Raw genomic sequence first — 19,335 nt, forward strand, 5'->3', positions numbered from 1 at the left:
TGGCCTAAAACTCGGACAAGAGGGAGGGGGGCTTCCCTGGTTAAAAACTCGGACAAGGGGTGGCTACCCCCAAAACTCGGACCCCTATGCTTGTACAAAGCTCGGACAATGATCCCTCAAAGGTCGGACTCCCCCTTTCCTCTTCAAAAGTCGGACTACCACCTCCTTAGCATAAAGGTCGGACATACTTGATTTAATAAAAGTTCGGACCCTAGCAATCATCATAAAAGTCGGACATACATAATCAACTAAAAGTCGGACTAGGGTAAAACTCAGAGTATCAATTCAAGCTATCATAAACTCAAACTCAATGTAACAGTTACGTATCGTTTATACGATCGTGAAACCCTATTTTCACATATTCACAGTGCAGTAATCTAATCAAAATCAACGATTTTAACATATCATGTATCTAATCATCAGGCAATCGTTTATACAACTAGTCAATCATCATTATCACAATAATCATAATGAATCGATAAGCAGAGAATATCATATGAAGAACTAGGGTTTAGCATGAATCAATCAATCAACGATTAACAACAAGCAATGATTAAACAATTACCTTGAATTGATTCTAGATGGATTGAAAGACCAAGATTGATGCAAAAGACTTGTGCCAAAGATAAAGCAAATGATTGTAGGAGATGATCAGAGAATGTGAAAGTACGTGTATTGGTTTCTTGAGTGATGATTAGTGAAAAGGGATTAAGGTTAAGAATGATTTAAGTTTCACTATTAGCACTAAGCACCCCTAAGAGTTATTTATCACCGTTTCATCACCACATTCCATTATTCGTCAAAACTTTCACAAGTAACACATAACCACACACAATCACAATACACTTTATTGTATCAAAACGTATACAGTTTCATAGCAACTAATTGTGCAAATAAATAGCTAAACAAACAATGAACGTGCAATAAATGTGAAAAATGGAATCTTGGAAACTCGAGTTGTCACACGGATGAACTCAATCTGGGTTCGTGCGAATCAATGTGATTATAACCAACCCTCACTTTTTGATTCATAAAAAAACTGTGCAACACTTTCTAATTGCAGATCTTGGTCTGTAATTGCGCAAAAAAATGATCAGATCCATGAATATGAAGGTCCAATTGATTCATGCGGATGAAGAATTTCTTGATCCGTGAATGTGCAAACTGATTTTGATACTAGACTTGTGTGAATCAAAGGTGACTAGATCCGATGTCACTTAGAAAATTCAATCAAAAGTTGAAATCCCGGTTCGCGTGAATGTGTATGATTCTGGATCCTTGAATAACCAACAACAAACAATTTTCAAGCTTTGGAAACTGATAAGTGCGGATGCGAGATATTGTAGAATTTTTGCGGATGAATTTTGATTCAGCGAATGAACCAGCTTCAGCGAATGAATCAACTTGAACGAATAAACCCATTTCAGCGAATGAACCAACTTTCAACGAATAAATCAACTTCAGCGAATGGACTCAAGTTAATTCTGCAGATGTAGTTAAAATATGCGGATGGAGTTCTTAAATGCTGATTTGTGCGAATGCACTAATAACAACGGATGGGCTCGATTCTGCGAATGAAGTAGTTTCTAGCGGATGGATAGAATTCTGTATTCGCTGCAATTGATTCGTCCTGTGCTGATTCGTTCCAATCCTGCAGATCCGTAACTGTTAGATTTGTAAATGTCAATTCACTACACTGGTTCTGCTGATTCGCTGCAATTGATTCTACAGATAAGTGCTGATGTATGCTGATTCCTTTTGATTCGTATGAAACCAGATTCAAACACTCAGAGTAGATTCATGATAATAATGCTGATATTCAAGCAATCTTTGACAGCCTAGGTTCGTATGAATAAACCTGGATCCGTGATAACTTCCAATACTAGATCTGCGCTTATAAATCCTGATTCGTATCAAAGTTACCTTGATGATCTATTAGTTGATTCGTATAAAGATATTTCAAAGTTATACTTATATGGCGTTTACAAACCCAAACTCAAAGTATACATGTACAACATTCATAGAAATCATACATCAATAACCACAGTTTTACACGGCATTTTACATGAAGTTCAATAGTTAATATACATTATGGCATTCAGTAATTTCTATAGTTATGATGAATGTAAAAGGTCCATAGTTGGCGTTTTTATAACACATTTTGGCGTTTAAAATTTGTATAATACATCATAACATTAGCTGTCCTTCATAGTTTGAAGATATTTCAAAGTTATACTTTATATGGCATTTACAACCCAAACTCAAAGTATACATGTACAACGTTCTTAGTAATCATACACTCGCGTTTTCAAAATTTAAATCACACAAAATGTAACGCTTATAACCTTGTTATGATGTTCTCTTCTTCATTTGTTTGTCAGTCTTGTCTTATGGCATTTAAGTTTAGTAGACTTTGTGGACTTCATTCTAGTCGAATCTGTACATAAATTATTGAAATCAAAATGCCAATAACATCAAATAACTTTGAAGACCACATGACATTTAACTTACTTTGATTTTTCTTCTCTTGGATCGTTATTGATCTTCAGACACTGATCTTCAGACACGATAAAATATCTAGGGTTTTCGCATTTTTAGTAGAATATAAGGAGGTTTTGTGGGACGTTATAGGTTTCCTTGTTGTGTGAATTATTTATTTAGAGACACAATTACCTTTTTACCCTTAATGAACCCCACACCATAATGTAAGTGATTGATATTTACATAAATGTCACCCTTTATTTTAGTCCATATATTGTTTTGATCCAACAAATGGAGACCGTTTTCACACTTTATGACAGTTTTTTTCTAAATCCCGCCCCTATATAACATTAAATCTTATATACCACCCCTTCTAACCATTATTATACATAATCAATCAAAATTACACCAAGTTTGTACCCTATATAACCTTGTCAGCGATTCAAACTTTTTGGCAACCGACTCTAACTTCATCAAAGAAACTGGTCCCAACCCGAACTGAAATAAGTGTAGTTAAACCGGCCTCAACCTGATCACATGTTTGAAGTCAATTTAAGAATGTACATGTACATATTGCAATCAGCTAATACCGAATCGAAAAAAACTCGATTTCAAACCGAACCAGTTTTCCCTCTGTAAACCATTTTCTAATCCGAGCAAATTCGGTTTTGACTTTCTTTGACTGGATCCAACTCGGTTTCCTCAAAAACCGGTTTTGTCCACCTTTGTGCGAAGGGGATCCGGCCCTCCCCGAAATTTAAAGATTCCATCGTTGTACATTCCAAAAACAAAGAGTAGTTGTCTGTTTGTTCAATAATAACACGTATAAAACAGCACTTCACATGTTTTGTTTCATATCATCTTTCTCTCTCTCTCTCTAAACATGGCTGCCAGTTTAACAACCCTTCAATTTCCTTCCCCATATCTCAACACTCCCACCACCAAATTCAAACTCAAATCCCCCAAATCATATGGTGGGTTTGCTTTGCACTCTTCTTTGTTACTCTTGTTGGGGTTCAGTATTATTATCATTCATTGCAAAGGGAAATTTGATTGTTTTGTTTTGTTTAATTGATGTTGAATTGGAATTGGAATTTCTTTGTTTGTTTTTCGGGTAGGGGTTTCGCGGAGCTGTGGGATTAAATGCTCGTATTCGAATGGGAGGAAGCCGGATTCCGGTGAGGAGAAGAGTGGGAAGAAGGTAGAGATGACACCGGAGGAGAAGCGACGGGCGGAGTTGTCGGCTCGAATCGCTTCGGGTGCGTTTACGGTTGAACAGCCAAGGTATGGCAGCTTGTTTTTAGGGGTGTTTGGATTTGCTATTTAAGTTATTATTATGATTTTAAGTGGCAATTGTATGATCAGTATCCCCCTTAATGGATGGTTAGATCTGTGTCAAGTTAATAAATTGGGAATTATGGAAATTAGAAACAACTTTGAAATTCTTTTATCAAAAATATAAATTGGGAATTATGGAAATTAATTGTATTTATCTTCTTAGAATGTCCCAAAGTGTTCTCCCTTTGTTTTTTATATGGCTGGCAATCGGTAACCTATAGGTAACCTGCTAAGACACGATAACAGAAAAGTACACCATGTGATTTTTTACGTTTTTAAAAATAATCAAAATTTGAAAGTTAGGATCCATTATTTCTCCTTCTAGGTGCATAAAATATACATCTGTCTTATAGACATTGGATATAAAGTAGTTAAACGAGTCGTATTCATGTTTAAAATTTTTGTTGTTCGCGTTATCAGATACCTGTTAAACCTGCTAAGACACGATAACCATGTTTCATGAAGATGTTTGACTGTTAGTCAAATATATTAATTGTGCTTGGATTTAAGGATTATTAATTGGCAAACAAGAATATGTAATCTTCAAGGGGTGGTGTTGTGGTAACTGGTAATTACCTGATTGAAAAGGTCGCATGCGTTTACAACGCTAAATCCTTTACTTTTTAACAAGCCTGTATGTTTAACCCTTATATGTTTAACAAGCCTAGTATCCCCGCAATGTCTGTTAATTTCCAAGATGGCTGCTCAGAGCGACCATCATCATCTACTATATTTGTTTTCATATATCTATTAATATAAAGAGCTTTTAATAGTAAAGGATTGTGATTGGTTTATGTATGTGTGCCAGTTAACTTAAATCAGTTCATATTTTATTTAAAAAGTTAAGGGGGGGGGGGGGGGTAATTTATAAAACTTTTTAAATAAATATTCTAAGATTTTGAAATTGTGTTTTTTTTTTTTTTTTTTTTGATGTAATTCAATAACCTTGGGCCATTTTTGTATATATCTTTAATGCATATTTATAAATTTATAAATTATAAATATAATAATTTGGTGTACGGACAAATATGTTGCCTGGATCCCCCCCCCCCCCCCCCCCAAAAAAAAAAAAATGGATTAATGTTGACTTCGGAAAGTCTTGCATTATTTGTTGTATGGATGGGGTATTTTTTTATAAACGTATATGGCTGGACTATTATTTTTAGGCTTGTCATATGATAGGTTTGATGAAGAATTGGTTTACGGTTCTTATTGTTAGTTCTTGTTTTTTCATGGGAAAACAGTTTAGGATCGTTGTTGGTTAGCGGTTTGGCAAAATTAGGCGTGCCATCGAATATTCTTGAACCTTTATCAAATTTGATAAATTCTGGTGAAACTTATCCCAAAATTCCAGAAGCAAAAGGCGCAATTAGTGCCATTCGAAGTGAGGCGTTTTTTATCCCCTTGTATGAGCTTTTTCTTACATATGGTGGAATTTTCAGGCTGACTTTTGGTCCCAAGGTTTGACTCTTTTCATTTTCTTGTTCCTTTCATCATGTGGTAATAGATTGAGTTCGCAATTTCGATCCATTTACTTATCGGTTGATTTCGATTATGCTTTATATCAAACATGTTGTATTAAAGAAGTCAGCTAAAAGTTAAACGGGTCAAATTGGGGGAACGGGCTGAAAGTCACCCTAGGTATAAATTATAATACAACCTTCTAACATTGTTTGTTAATAGACTCATATTATTGTTATTTTAACGGGCCAATTATATGGATAAGTTAACAAAAATGTTTTTTTACATGGATTATGTTTTTTTTTTTTTTTTTTTTTTTTTTTTTTTTTTTATCAAAGACGACAAAATTAAAAAAATTAGCTAAAAGTCAAACGAGTCAATTTGGGGGAACGGGTTGAAAGTCACCCAAGGTATAGGTATAATACAACCTTCTAAATTTGTTTATTATTATTATTATTATTTAATGCGCCAATTATATTTATAAAGCTAACAAAAATGTGTTTTACTAACCAGCTGGGGTAGCCCAGTTGGCCACCGACACCCACCTCTTACCAAGAGGTACCGGGTTCGAACCTTGGGGCGAACAAAGTACCCTCAAAGGGTCGGCTCGGCAAGGGTATTTACTGCCAGGCTCAGGCTTGTCGGGTGGCGGCCTGGGAGGGGTTATCCCCTCCGCGGTTAGGGGTACCGTGCATTACCCTTTTTTTTCAAAATGTGTTTTACTTGGATTATGTTTCGTATCAAACATGACAAATAAAAAAATTTAGCTAAAAGTCAAACGGGTTGAAAGTCAGCCAAGGTATAAATTATAATACAATCTTCTAACTTGGTTTTACCAAAAAATTTAGATTATCATTTACAAATGTTGACTGAATTGTATTCTCGCAGTCGTTCCTGATTGTTTCTGATCCCAACATTGCAAAGCACATATTAAAAGACAATGCAAAGGCGTATTCAAAAGTAAGCATTTGTGTTTCTCTTTTTGTTTCTTGATTTGTTTTTGGCATATGTGACTATATCTTGTTAATAAAACGAAAAATATAAGTTTTTAAATATTAACATTTTCAAAGTTGACATTTGATGTTTAGGGTATATTAGCTGAAATTCTAGAATTTGTAATGGGAACGGGACTAATTCCAGCTGATGGGGAGGTCTGGCGAGTTAGACGACGGGTTATAGTCCCCGCATTACATCTTAAGGTATTTCCATCTCATATCTTATAACCATTATTTTTTATATTTATTTATTCTTGGCAAAACTGGTGAGACATAGGTGGGTTGATTTCCCAACATCTTTGTCTCTTCTTTTTTAATTTTTACAATAAAGTACTACGTTAAATACGATTACAAATAATAATATTAAACAACTGTTCTTTTTTTTAATATATTAATTTTGGAGGTTGCTAACCCTTGATTATGTCGTACGTGTCTTTTACTTTTTTTAACCTGTTTGACCCCTTTCCTCTTAAACTTTTTTTTTTGTTTTAACTTTTACCTATTTGACCCTTTGGAAATGAATTTAACCGAAATTCACTCATTTTTATATAAATGGTGATGTGGCAAGTGGCAACTTCAAAAGGGAACGCCTATATTTTAAAACTTAACTAAGAAGTGATCTGGTTAAACAGGTCGACTGAGTGCAAACGGGTCAAAAAACACTCAAAAGTGTTCTCAAATGCTTAAAACCTCCTAAAAATATTTTATAAAAAAAACATGTTATTATATTAGCAATAATATTTTTTTTCTTAAAATCATTAATAAAAAGTTTAATGTGTTTTTGAGGTAATCGATGGTATTCATTTAATCTTTGAGTGAATTTCAAGTGTAGTATGTAGCAGCAATGATTGGGTTGTTTGGAGAAGCAACCGATCGCCTATGCAAGAAACTTGACGATGCTGCGTATAACGGCGAAGACGTAGAAATGGAATCACTTTTTTCACGTTTGACATTAGACATCATCGGGAAATCAGTATTTAATTATGATTTTGATTCCTTGACGACGGATAATGGGATTGTGGAGGTATGTTAAAGTTTCACTTTGGTAAATACGCCTAATATATTCTTACATTTTTATATTTTTGCTCATGTTTTATGATCGATCATCTTAGACCAGGCGGTATACACGGTTTTGCGAGAAGCAGAGGACCGAAGCGTCTCACCTATTCCAACTTGGGAGATTCCGATATGGAAAGATATCTCCCCGAGACAGAAGAAGGTTAATGAAGCTCTTAAGCTAATCAACACAACGTTGGATGATTTAATTGCAATATGCAAGGTAAAGCTTGTAATACGCTTTATTATATAGGTGGGAAATTTGGTGGGTCGGGTGGGTTGGGACGTTGGGTAATGGGTCAAAACTGCTAATAATAATATATAGAAGGAATTTCAAATTTTCCCTTCTAAACTTGCAAAATTACATATTTGCCCCTTTTATATGGTTCGGATTGGATTGGGCTGACTCACGAAAACTTCTTTTGTTAATTCTTTTTTAATTTATATATTTACAAAAACATGATTAGAACAATTATTACATTTTAGTAGGGCTGGCAATAGATATCTGTATAAGACACGATTAAACCTGTTTACTGAAATAGTACACTACTTGGTTTTTTACTTTTATTAAAATAAATATAATTAGGATGCTACGATCTATCATTTCTTCTGCTTGGTACATAAAACATACAACTGTGCTATAGACATGAGATATAAAGTAGTTAAAACAAGTTGTATTCATGTTTAATACTTATGTTATTCGCGTCGTCAGAGACCTGTTAAACCCGATAAGACACGATTTGTCAGCCCTAATTTTTAGGTACTTTTTTTGGTGGGTCATAAACCACTTGACTACACTCGGGACACTATTAAACGTTCTCACATGTTTTCCTTTTAGCTAATTTTTTAATTTTAATTTGACACTTGATAAGTTAAATATATAACCTAAGTTGAGCCAGTTTTACATAAGTGTTTTCAAATTGATATGCTAGTTTATCGACCCGTAATACGTAATAAATAACCCAAGTTGACCCACTTTTGACCGGATAGGACCATAAAAAAGATATGCTAGTTTAAAAAATTCAATCTGTAGTTGAAAATTAAGTAATTGACCGCCTTTGACTCGTGTTGAGGTTGATTTTGTAATTTGAAAACCATGCTGTTTATACGCAGAGGATGGTTGACGAAGAAGACGTACAGTTCAATGAGGAATACTTAAACGAAAGTGATCCAAGTATTCTCCATTTCTTGCTGGCATCAGGAGACAATGTATGAGCGTTATTTTTGTTCTCTTCTCTACAGCATTATTTTTTACATAAAATTATGTATTGACGCATTAGAAATAAATCAAATAATACATAACCTGAATCAACTAGTTCGTGTATTTGTGACGTGTAGGTGTCGAGCAAGCAACTAAGGGATGATCTGATGACGATGCTTATTGCAGGACACGAGACAACTGCTGCAGTTTTGACATGGACCTTTTATCTTCTTTCCAAGGTACTTCACTACTACGATTTAGAAGAAATTTGTCGAAATAGTAATCTTTTGATCTAGTTTGTCATTTGCTTAGTTCAAATTACGAAGGCTACTCTTTTAGTAATCTTTAAAACATTAAAGGTTAATCTAGGAACATCAGATATGTGTTAATGTTAAAATCTTGAAATAAGACTATTTTATGTTGCAGGAACCCGAGATCATGTCCAAGCTTCAAAACGAGGTTAGTTAAAAAAAAGTTGAGTGGGGGGGGGGGGGATGGGTCAAATTGTGTTTTTTTTTTTTGCATGGGTCGCGATTGCTTGAAAAACCTTTTCCCCAAACTAGTTATGTATTGTAAAATGAATAATTAATTGGTATCTATCATATATTTTATCTGATAAAATGAATTAAGAGGTTGTATGTGTTAAAACTTAAAAGTACACCTTCGGTGATAATATGAATTTTAGAGGTTGTATGTGTTATAACACAAACCGAATTAGACATATACCAATCGTTTTTTGTTGTTGATAAAAGGTCGGTTTTTAAACCGGTTTGAATGCCTTAAGATCCGAATTGATATGGATCGGTTTGGATTGGGCTTCAACCTGGCTTAAAAACCGGTTTTGTGTATATTTATCAAGGTTTAAAAGAACGGAAACGAGTTTCGAGGCGTAAGGCCGAGGCGGCATTAATAAATAAATATAAAAATTATATAGATTATAAAAATAAGAGTTAATTGCCATTTTAGTCCCTAAGGTTTGTTTAAATTTGCCATTTTAGTCCAAATAATTTTTTTTCGCCTGTGGGTCCCTGACTTTTCTCTTTTGTTGCCATTTTGATCACATACCCTAACTCCATCCAAAAACCCCATTTTTAACCAGGGGTATTTTGGAGATTTTCATTTTAAATCTTTTCAATTGCCATTTTGATCATAGTTATCAAAGTCGCTAGGCGCACTCAAGGCGCATATGCCTCGCCTAGGGCCTAGGCGCAAAGCGCAAAAAAAGCGCGGGCCTGAGAAAAAAAAGCGCAATAATTGAATATATATATATATATATTATGTTAATTGTATTAGTTTTATAGATACTATTAATCTCCAAATATATTTTTAATACTAATTAGATATTAAAATCATCTAACTAGCATCAAACAATTTAAAACCTTTAAGATAATTAGTGTATAAGAAACTCTTAACAGATGTAGTTGTGTACTAACTTATATAAATATAAATATATAATATAATATACGCCTTCATTTTGCAATCTAGTATACCTGAAAAAAACCTATGACATAATTCATTAGAATTAGACACAATTCATTTAAAAGATGATAGAACAAAAATAGAAAAAACTTTAGCTCTGCAATTTGCCTGCAACAGTCACTGTTGACAACTCAGTCCTAGTTTGTGATAAGTCACTGTTCACATGTTAGTCAAAGCACACTAGCCACTTTTTTACTTTTTACCCAGACACACACATATCAATAAATACTATTTAAAAAGCCTGCCCTTTTATTTTCCTGTGTACCCCGTTCCATCTCTTCTTCCTCTCACCATCTCCTTCACTAACCTGCAACTCTAGCCTCCGGCAATCTGCAACATCACAGAATTTATCCACCAGAATACATCTACTTCTTTCACCACCGGAAGTTAGCCGGAATGTGAAGAACTTTGCCAAAATCTCGCCGGAATCTGAGAATCTCGCCGGAAATGCGCCTGAACCATTGCTCGGAGAAAAGCGGAATTGGTGCGCCTCGCCTGAAATTTGCGCCTAGGCGCACAAGGCGCTCGCTTTTGACAACTATGAATTTGATCCAATTCTAAAAAATCAAAAAAATTCTAAAAAATCCAAAAAATTCTAAAAAATAAAAAAAAATCATAAAAATAAAAAAAAAATCTAAAAACCAAAAAACAATTTCTAAAAGATCAAAAATTCTAAAAAATCAAAAATTCTAAAAAATCAAAAAATTCTAAAAAAATCAAAAGAAATCAAAAGAATTCTAAAAAATCAAAAAAATTCTAAAAAATAAAAAAAAAATCTAAAAAATCAAACAAACATGGATAAATGGATTTCTGCCGCTTTTTTAGAGTTTTTATTTTTTTTTTACCATGTTAGATTCTCTGTTTTTAAATGGATAAATGGATTTCTGTCGTTAATCTGCTTAGAGACGGAACCAAAAGAGGTAAGGAGTCCATGACCCCTCTGTTGAACCCTTTCATTATAAAAGAATAAAACTTTATAATCAATTTTTTAACAATAAAACTAACTTCCATTAAAACCAAAGACAATACAAATCAAAGTCCAGCAAGATGCTGATTGAAAATAAAAATTTATAACTACCATGTTTCACCATCTTACCACTTCTCCAAAGTGAGTGAGTCTAATAATTACATTATGTTACATGTTTCACCATCTTACCACTTCTCCAAACTTTATAACTACCATGTTTCATCATCTTACCACTTCACTATTTTAGAAATTTTCTGATTTTTTTTAGAATTTTTTTGATTTTTTAGAATTCTTTTGATTTTTTAGGATTTTTTGGATTTTTTTAGAAATGTTTTGATTTTTTAGAATATTTTGATTTTTTAGATTTTTTTTTATTTTTTAGAATTTTTTTTTATTTTTAGAAATTTTTTGATTTTTAGAAATTTTTATGAATTTTTTTATTTTTTAGAATTTTTTGGATTTTTTAGAAATTTTTGGATTTTTTTTAGATTTTTTTTGGATTTTTTAGAATTTTTTTGATTTTTTAGAATTGGATCAAAATGGCAATTGAAAAGATTTAAAATGAAAATCCCCAGAATACCCCTGGTTAAAAATGGGGTTTTTGGATGGAGTTAGGTTATGTGATCAAAATGGCAACAAAAGGGAAAAGTCAGGACCAGAGGTGTAAAAAAAAAACTATTTGGACTAAAATGGCAAATTTGGGCAAACCTCAGGGACTAAAATGGCAATTAACTCTGAAAATAATAATAATACTAACTAATTTCATCATCAGATTCATCAAAATCATCAAAAACACACTTAAATAAGACATGAAATGCTTGTAATTGACACAAAAAGTCAAAAACATCAAAAAACAACTATCAAAATCCCATGAGGCGCACCTGAGGCGCAGCTTTCTTAGCGCCTCAGCCCCTCTGAGGCGCATATACATTAAAAACACCATGAGGCGCGCCTCAGACTCGTTTTTTGGCCGTTTTGCCTTGAGGCGCACGCCTCAAACGTTTTTTAAAACCATGATATTTATATATATTTTTTTTAACTTAAAACAAACGATTAACTAAAAATTTTACTTAAAAACTGAAAAAAACCGTTCTTTATAACTGTAAAAAAATCGTTTTCTAATCGTTTTCCGAACCGATGTGTGATGGGGTAATCGGTAAACAAACCGGTGGTTCGTGCCAAGTGGAAACCGGTTTATAAAAAACCTTTCTAATCGTATCAGGTTTTTTTTTTCCGTTTTTATCCCAAACCGATTTTTATGCCCACCTCTAACCCGAATCCACCCATTCATTAATTAATGGCCTATACAATTATGGACATCTAACTAATTGTTGAACACAATATATGCAATATTATATATTCTAAAATGACATGCTTGTTAGGTTGATGCGGTTCTAGGTGATAGGTTTCCAACCATGGAAGACATGAAGAAACTTAAATATACAACTCGAGTCATTAACGAGGTAATAAAAACGTTTTTATTTCTTCAGGCCTTAATATGTATAATAAATCAATGTGATTATTCCTTTACATTTCATTATATGTATTGCAGTCCTTGAGGCTCTACCCACAACCACCTGTTTTGATACGCCGTTCCATTGAAGACGATGTCCTTGACAAGTATCCAATTAAGAGGTTATAATTACAAAACATTTAAAATTTGGGATTTTAAATAATTTCACTAAGTCCAATTCGAGCCGGGTGGGCTCACTGGAAGCAGCCTCTCTATTCCTACGGGGTAGAGGTAAGGTTGTCTACATCTTACCCTCCTCAGACCCTACCTTAGCTTTGCTATTGGTGGGATTTACCGAGTATGATGATGATGTTATTTGAATAATCAAAACCGGATAATAAAATGTAAATAGACAAACTGCAATAGATAATGGCCCGATGTTCTTCTTATGTTTTAAGTTGTAGTACTCATATATTAGTTGTCTGGACTAGGGGTGTTCAAAATTCGTTTCGAATTCGAAAAATTCGAAATTCGTTTAAATTTGATTCGATTATCAAGAATTCGTTTCGATTAAAAGAATTCGAATTCGATTCAATTCGAGTCAAGTAAATCGAATACGAATTTATAATTTCAAATTCGATTCGAAACTCGAATAAATATTATACGTTATTATTTATTATTTTTATATAAAATGTATATATAACTTTTATTAAGCTATACTATAAATTACTTTCAATTTTTTTTCCAAGTATTAAAATGACCAATTACCAAACCCACTACATGGCCTATAACTAAAACCTAAGTAACAAATCTATCAATAGATTTATAACCCTAAAAATATTAACTTGTAATGTGGAGTGGTTATTCCCGACTTCTCGTTTTGAATTTTAGACTTATGGTACTTTATTTGGAACTTTTTAATGTGATATCGTGCTTTATGGCTGCTTAAAAATTTATGTTTCATTTTGATAGTTTTTTACATGTTTTTAAAGAATCCGAATTAAATCGAATTTATTCGAATTCGAATTTTTAATCGAATACGAATCGAATTCATAAGTTTTAATCGAATTCGAATCGAATACGAATTCAAGGGAAAATAAAAATTATTCGAATAATTCGATTCGAATAATTCGAAAATTCGATATTCGATTCGATGAACACTCTGGACTCTGAATATCCGCGAATTCTGATTATTTAAGAAATTTATACATAAAATGACCAAATATGACATTCTTGCAAATCTGGTTATAAGAAGGGGTAATTAGGTACTTTTATTTCACCCTTGGATATTCGGTTCATATGCAGCTAGTATGAAACTGATTATTGAAGTTGTTATTAATTTGTTGATAGGGGTGAAGACTTGTTCATCTCTATTTGGAATCTTCATCGCTCTCCTACTCATTGGGTAGATGCAGACAAGTTTAACCCCGAAAGATGGCCTTTAGATGGACCAAATCCCAATGAAAGCAACCAAAACTTCAGGTACTATAACCTCGTCTTCGGATATATATCTATAATTAATTTTTGAGTTGATGTTTACTTTTTGGAAGACGACGAATAAAATGATCACTGACATTGTTTCTTTAACAAATTACGAACCAAACATTGTCAACTAAATACATCACACGCACTTTATTGCATGCTTAAAATGTTGACACAATGTAGTCATTGGCTCATTGCATGTCATTTACGGTTGCAGTTACTTACCTTTTGGTGGTGGACCAAGAAAATGCGTCGGTGACATGTTTGCTTCATTTGAGGTACTCATTTTACATACAATAATAAGTTTAACAAACTAGCCATGTCGCATAACTAATAGTTATATTCTAAACGTTCCGAGAGGGTAAACAAAATCTATGTTTTTCTATATAAACTTGTACCTACAGGCAATAGTTGCAGTCGCGATGCTTGTTCGTAGGTTCAACTTTCAAATGGCACTAGGTGCACCACCAGTAAGTCATTTTTCTTATACTTACCTAATTAAGTTTTATTGCATCATAGTTAATAGGGATGATATCGGGCGGGTTCTGGTAATCTAGTCTAGTCCCCTACCGGTCATGTATCTGTTGCTCATTACTCATCAGATTTACGGGTTCGTTAGGTTTACCCGTTTATAAACTTATGTGGCTAAAATTTACCAGTTGTGATTCTCATGAAAATTTTAGGCCGAACCACTAACTACTGGTTGGTTAGGTTGGGTTGGCTAGACCCTTTTTTTTACAGTGTAAACCGTTTTTCTTAAGTTGTTAGTTTATAGAACTTTTGAAATCATTAGGGGTGTTCAAAAAACTCGTGGCTCGCAGCTCGCTCGAAAAAAGCTCGAAGAAAGCTCGGCTCGAAATTGGCTCGGTTGTAAACGAGCCAGCTCGGCTCAGCTCGGTTTGTAAATGAGCCGAGCTCGAGCTTGGCCTGGCTCGGCTCGTGTGCTGGCTCGATAAGGTTTACATCTTTTATTTTTTTTGTCCCACATCGCTTAGAAAACAAAAACTAAGAGAGTATCTCCCCTGTAAAAGAAGGTAAAGACAATGTACAAAGTGAATTAACTATTTATACTTGCATATTTAGCCATATGGTTAAATTAAATGGCAATTATGACCCTTAGTCTATGAAGAAATTAATTTTTAAGGGCTTTCTAAGTACTAAATTTTGTGGTTCTTTGTGAGTTTGAGCTAGATCGAGCCGAGCTAGCTCGAATTCTAATCGAGTCGAGCTCGAGCTTCAAATCTCAGCTCGATTTGAAATTCGAGCTTGAGCCGAGCCAGCTCGAATCGAGTTCGAGCCGAGCTTGAGTTGGGTCTAGCTCGGCTCGACTCGGCTCGTTTAGAGCCCTAGAAATCATGAATGTTATACATATCCACAGCTACATTTTCCAAAAAGAAAATAATAATAATAATAAAGTTTAAACGGACTGTTCCAAGTTTAAAACTGTTACTTGGACCTTTAAACCGCCAAAACCGAACCGTATGAATCTCATACTGGCCAGGTTGCTTTGGATTGGTTTCTGAACAGCATTAAATTCTTAACATAAATTTAAGACCTTACAAAAGTATGAAACCGTTTTTTTTTTCAGGTGAAAATGACGACTGGGGCAACAATTCACACAACCGAAGGTTTGAACATGACAGTAACACGAAGAATGAAGCCGCCAATCGTTCCTACCTTAGAAACACAAAATCTGGGATCTTCTGCGAACATTCCGGAAGCTGATCCAGTAGTTACTTAGAAAGATGATGTACCTTCAATCTCATTCTTTCCATCTACACTATATGATACAAAATAGGAAGAACAACAAAAAAAAAAAAAAAAACAGAACAGTTCTAGTTTCATAGCGCCACGAGAATGAAGCGCGTCGAGTACATGTCGCAGTAGAATCGTTTACGGGTGAATGTGGATTTGGTTTTATAGTTTATATATGTAACATGATATCTATAATCATTCATCTGCGGATTTATTTAACACTTGGTGTGTTGTTTGCATGATCATTGACAATGTTTTTACCGCGTGGCTAGGGTTGAAAAAACAGTTTTAACAATCAATCACAGCAAGTATGCTGGTTTGAGATACAAACGATTCAGTTTTCATGGTTTGGTGGTTTAACAGTTCGGTCTGGTTTGGAACTTGGAACTAGCCATGTAAAAACCAAACATGTCATTTAACTTTTGTTATTTTTATATCTTTTTTTTTTTCATATTTAACAAATGTAGTTAAGGTGTATGTTTTATAACGTTTTAAACTTTATAGTACAAATTAATTAAATTGGAAAAAAAAAAATTCAAACAACCTAAACCAAATTGTTAAACCACTAGTCTGGCTAAAAACCGTAGTTAGCTGTTATGCCTAAAAATTTTATTAGAGGTGGTGATTCCTCATACAACCCGAAACACGACCAGAACACGGCACTCGAGCTACGTATATAATCTAGGTTTGTTAACTGAGACTTATAAAAAAACAATTAAAAGAACACCAATTACAAAACAAATTTTCGTTTGAGTTGGAATTGTTATCAAGTCACCAGACATTACTCATATTCACAAATGAACGTTAAACGGGTTGACTTGAATTACGACACGAATCTAAATGGGATCAACATGACAGCCTTGTGACTATCCAATAAGTGATGTTCTAACAATTAACCAATAAGCGATGTTCTAACAATTAACCAATAAGGGGCTGTTTGTTTACCTCTTAATGAGGCTCTTAATGGTTCAGACCTCTTATTGACACTTAATAGTTCAGACTGTTTGTTTTACGAGCAGATGTCTGAATGGTTCAGACATTTGCCTCTGAATGGTTAAGCAGTATACAGAGTTTGAATGATTAAGACCTTTAATTTGAATTGGTTAGACATTTGCCTTTGAACGGATAAACATTATATAGGCTCTTAATGATTCAGACCTCTTACTAGTTCAGCACTTAATGATTCAGAACTCTTACTGGTTTAGCACTTAATGATTCAGAACTCTTACTGGTTCAGCACTTCACCATTCAGATGTCCCCTAAGATTCCGAAAATGCCCTTTTGATAAGGTTACATTTTTAGTTTTTTACCCATCAGGGGGTACATTGATGCAATTGATCAGACGCGAGGATAAGATAACACTTTTTTTTGAAAATAGGGGGCAAGCGTGTCAATGGCCCCTAAACACAAGGGTAATATTGCAATTTATTTTATTCTATTTTATTTTTAATAATCATAGTTCTAAGGGATGTTTGGATTAAAGTGAATCCCTAAATCCTAGAAATTCAAAATCAAGCAATTAGAGGCCTTGAAACAAGGGTTTTTATTTGTTACAATAGCCTAGCCTAGCCTAGCCTAGCCTAGCCTAGCCATCAAAGGGAGGGGATGGAGAAGGAGACGAAAGGAGACGAAAAACAAACGCAAGTGATCAATCCATGGGAAGTGTTCGCTAAAGGCAAGATCGATTACGACAAACTCATCGACCAATTTGGTTGTCAAAGGCTCGACCAATCCTTCGTTGATCGAGTTCATCATCTCACCAATCGCAATCCTCATATTTTTCTCCGCCGCAACGTCTTTTTCGCTCACATGTTACTTCATTTTCTGATTTAAACTAAAAAAAATGAATTCTTATCCACACCTCCTTATAACTTATTGACTTTTATAAAAAAACTAATAAAGAGAAAATGTGTTTGGCAAACACAAAAGAACTTTTTAAATGACTTTTTGTATAGGAAAAAGGGATTTTTACCTATTTCCCCTCCTAAGCCTCCTTATTACATATTTCCCCAAACCAAAAAATCAATTACATATTTCACCTTCCTATCTCATATATGTTACATATTTCCCCTTTTCATTTAAATGACTCTTATTTATGATTATTTTACCATTAATGACTTATTAAATGAATATTTACATATTTCTTCATTCTAATATGTAAAATCAATTACATATTTACCCAGATTATGTAGTATCACCCCAATTCTTCTACTTGTTACTCTTGTCAAACAATACACACAAAACCATGAATTTAATATGTAAAAATCCCTTAAATTTAATATATTAATTTGTGTAAAACAATTTCGGGTTGAACGGGTCGTGTTCGGGTCAACACACGAATATTTGGGTCGGGTTCGGGTTCATTTGTATGACACAATTTTCGGGTTCGGGTTCATTTGTATGACACAATTTTCGGGTTCGGGTCGGATTCGAGTTCGTATAAAAGTTTTAGGTTCGGGTCGAGTTGAACCCGCCTACCTGCAAACACAACCCGTTTAGCACCTAGCCCCTCCTCCACTGCAAATGGTGTTGCAACACCCAAAAAAACCCTTTCTCGGCGGCGTGAATTGAGATCGGTGAAGACCAATGAAATGAAGAGATTACTAATAATCGGAGGCAGTGGTTACCTGGGTAAGCATCTTTTACAATCCTTTTCAGATTCATCCCCCCATCTATCAAAGGCCTTCACACACCATTCCTCTTCTCCCATTCAATCCATTCCCGATGCTATCATCCCCTTTCAACTTAACTTGCACACCGGTCAAGGCTTTCACTCCATCACCAACAGTGGCGGATCCAGGATTTTTTTTCCACTGGGTTCACTTTTTAGGTGCTCGAGTTTTCGTCAAATTGATGTTAGAAATTCCGGTCGGGTCGGGTCAGGCTTTATCACCAGTGGAAGATCCAGTTTGGCGTTGTTTTCATGTAGAGGTTTTGGTGGTATATATCTTGACAAAGCTTCTGATCACAAACCAGATAAAAAATAAAAAATAAAAAACCAATAGGATATGCCAAGCACTTAACAAAAAATCTCAGTTATGATCCACTGAAATAAAGACCTCCAACAATCAAAATAGTTTTGCAAGTAAAAACAAAAATCAATTACAAAGTAAGACTAAGTTTCATGCTTATAATACCTAAATAATACTAAATACCATATCTCATAGTCATATAGCAACTTTCAAAAATTTACAAACAATAATCAACAAATCAAGCAACAATTCTAGCAAATTGAGAGAAATCGTTATAGAACAACACCTGAGAGTGAGATATATTCAAGGGCGGGTCGACGGTGGCTGCCGGAGTTGGATGATGGTGGAGCCTTGGGGGTAACGATGACGAAAAGGCCGATGATTTTGGGGTAATGGACAGTCCTAGGCTGCAGGTGCCGGTGGAGTGGGGCAGGGGCTGGTCGCTGGAGAAGTGGAGAGGGTGAAGGCTAATAACTAAGTTGTGCAGTGTCATGTTTTTCAGTTTAACCCTAAATGGGTTTTAGAATTTAAAAAAAGAAACAAAAAAATGCATGTTTTTCAGTTTAACCCTAAATGGGTTTTAGAATTTAAAAAAAGAAACAAAAAAATGCGCTATTGGAGGATTCGAACTCGGGATGTAAAGGTTAGGGAAACCACATTTAACCAGCAGATCAGTAGAGATTTATGTTTATGGG

At 34.3% G+C, this 19,335-nt stretch overlaps 1 protein-coding gene and 1 long non-coding RNA gene across 2 annotated transcripts; one reads left to right on the top strand and one right to left on the bottom strand.

The window, feature by feature from the left end:
• Window positions 1-3,296: 3,296 nt before the first annotated feature.
• LOC110923232 (protein LUTEIN DEFICIENT 5, chloroplastic) lies at window positions 3,297-15,907 on the top strand. The gene is made up of 16 exons (XM_022167387.2): window positions 3,297-3,455; window positions 3,600-3,765; window positions 5,064-5,280; window positions 6,169-6,240; window positions 6,369-6,479; window positions 7,108-7,299; window positions 7,393-7,554; window positions 8,445-8,540; window positions 8,670-8,771; window positions 8,959-8,991; window positions 12,361-12,441; window positions 12,531-12,613; window positions 13,782-13,913; window positions 14,131-14,191; window positions 14,318-14,383; window positions 15,502-15,907. Exons 1-16 carry the CDS (start codon window positions 3,365-3,367, stop codon window positions 15,652-15,654), a joined length of 1,818 nt encoding a protein of 605 aa, XP_022023079.1. The 5' UTR covers window positions 3,297-3,364; the 3' UTR covers window positions 15,655-15,907.
• A 2,112-nt stretch (window positions 15,908-18,019) lies between these two features.
• On the bottom strand, window positions 18,020-19,141 carry LOC110923233. The gene is made up of 2 exons (XR_002583884.2): window positions 18,927-19,141; window positions 18,020-18,629 (listed from the first exon to the last, which is right to left on the bottom strand). It is a non-coding gene; the product is annotated as an uncharacterized LOC110923233 (long non-coding RNA).
• Window positions 19,142-19,335: the final 194 nt, after the last annotated feature.

This window comes from Helianthus annuus, chromosome 14 (assembly GCF_002127325.2).
Source record: "Helianthus annuus cultivar XRQ/B chromosome 14, HanXRQr2.0-SUNRISE, whole genome shotgun sequence".
Classification (NCBI taxonomy): Eukaryota; Viridiplantae; Streptophyta; class Magnoliopsida; order Asterales; family Asteraceae; genus Helianthus; species Helianthus annuus.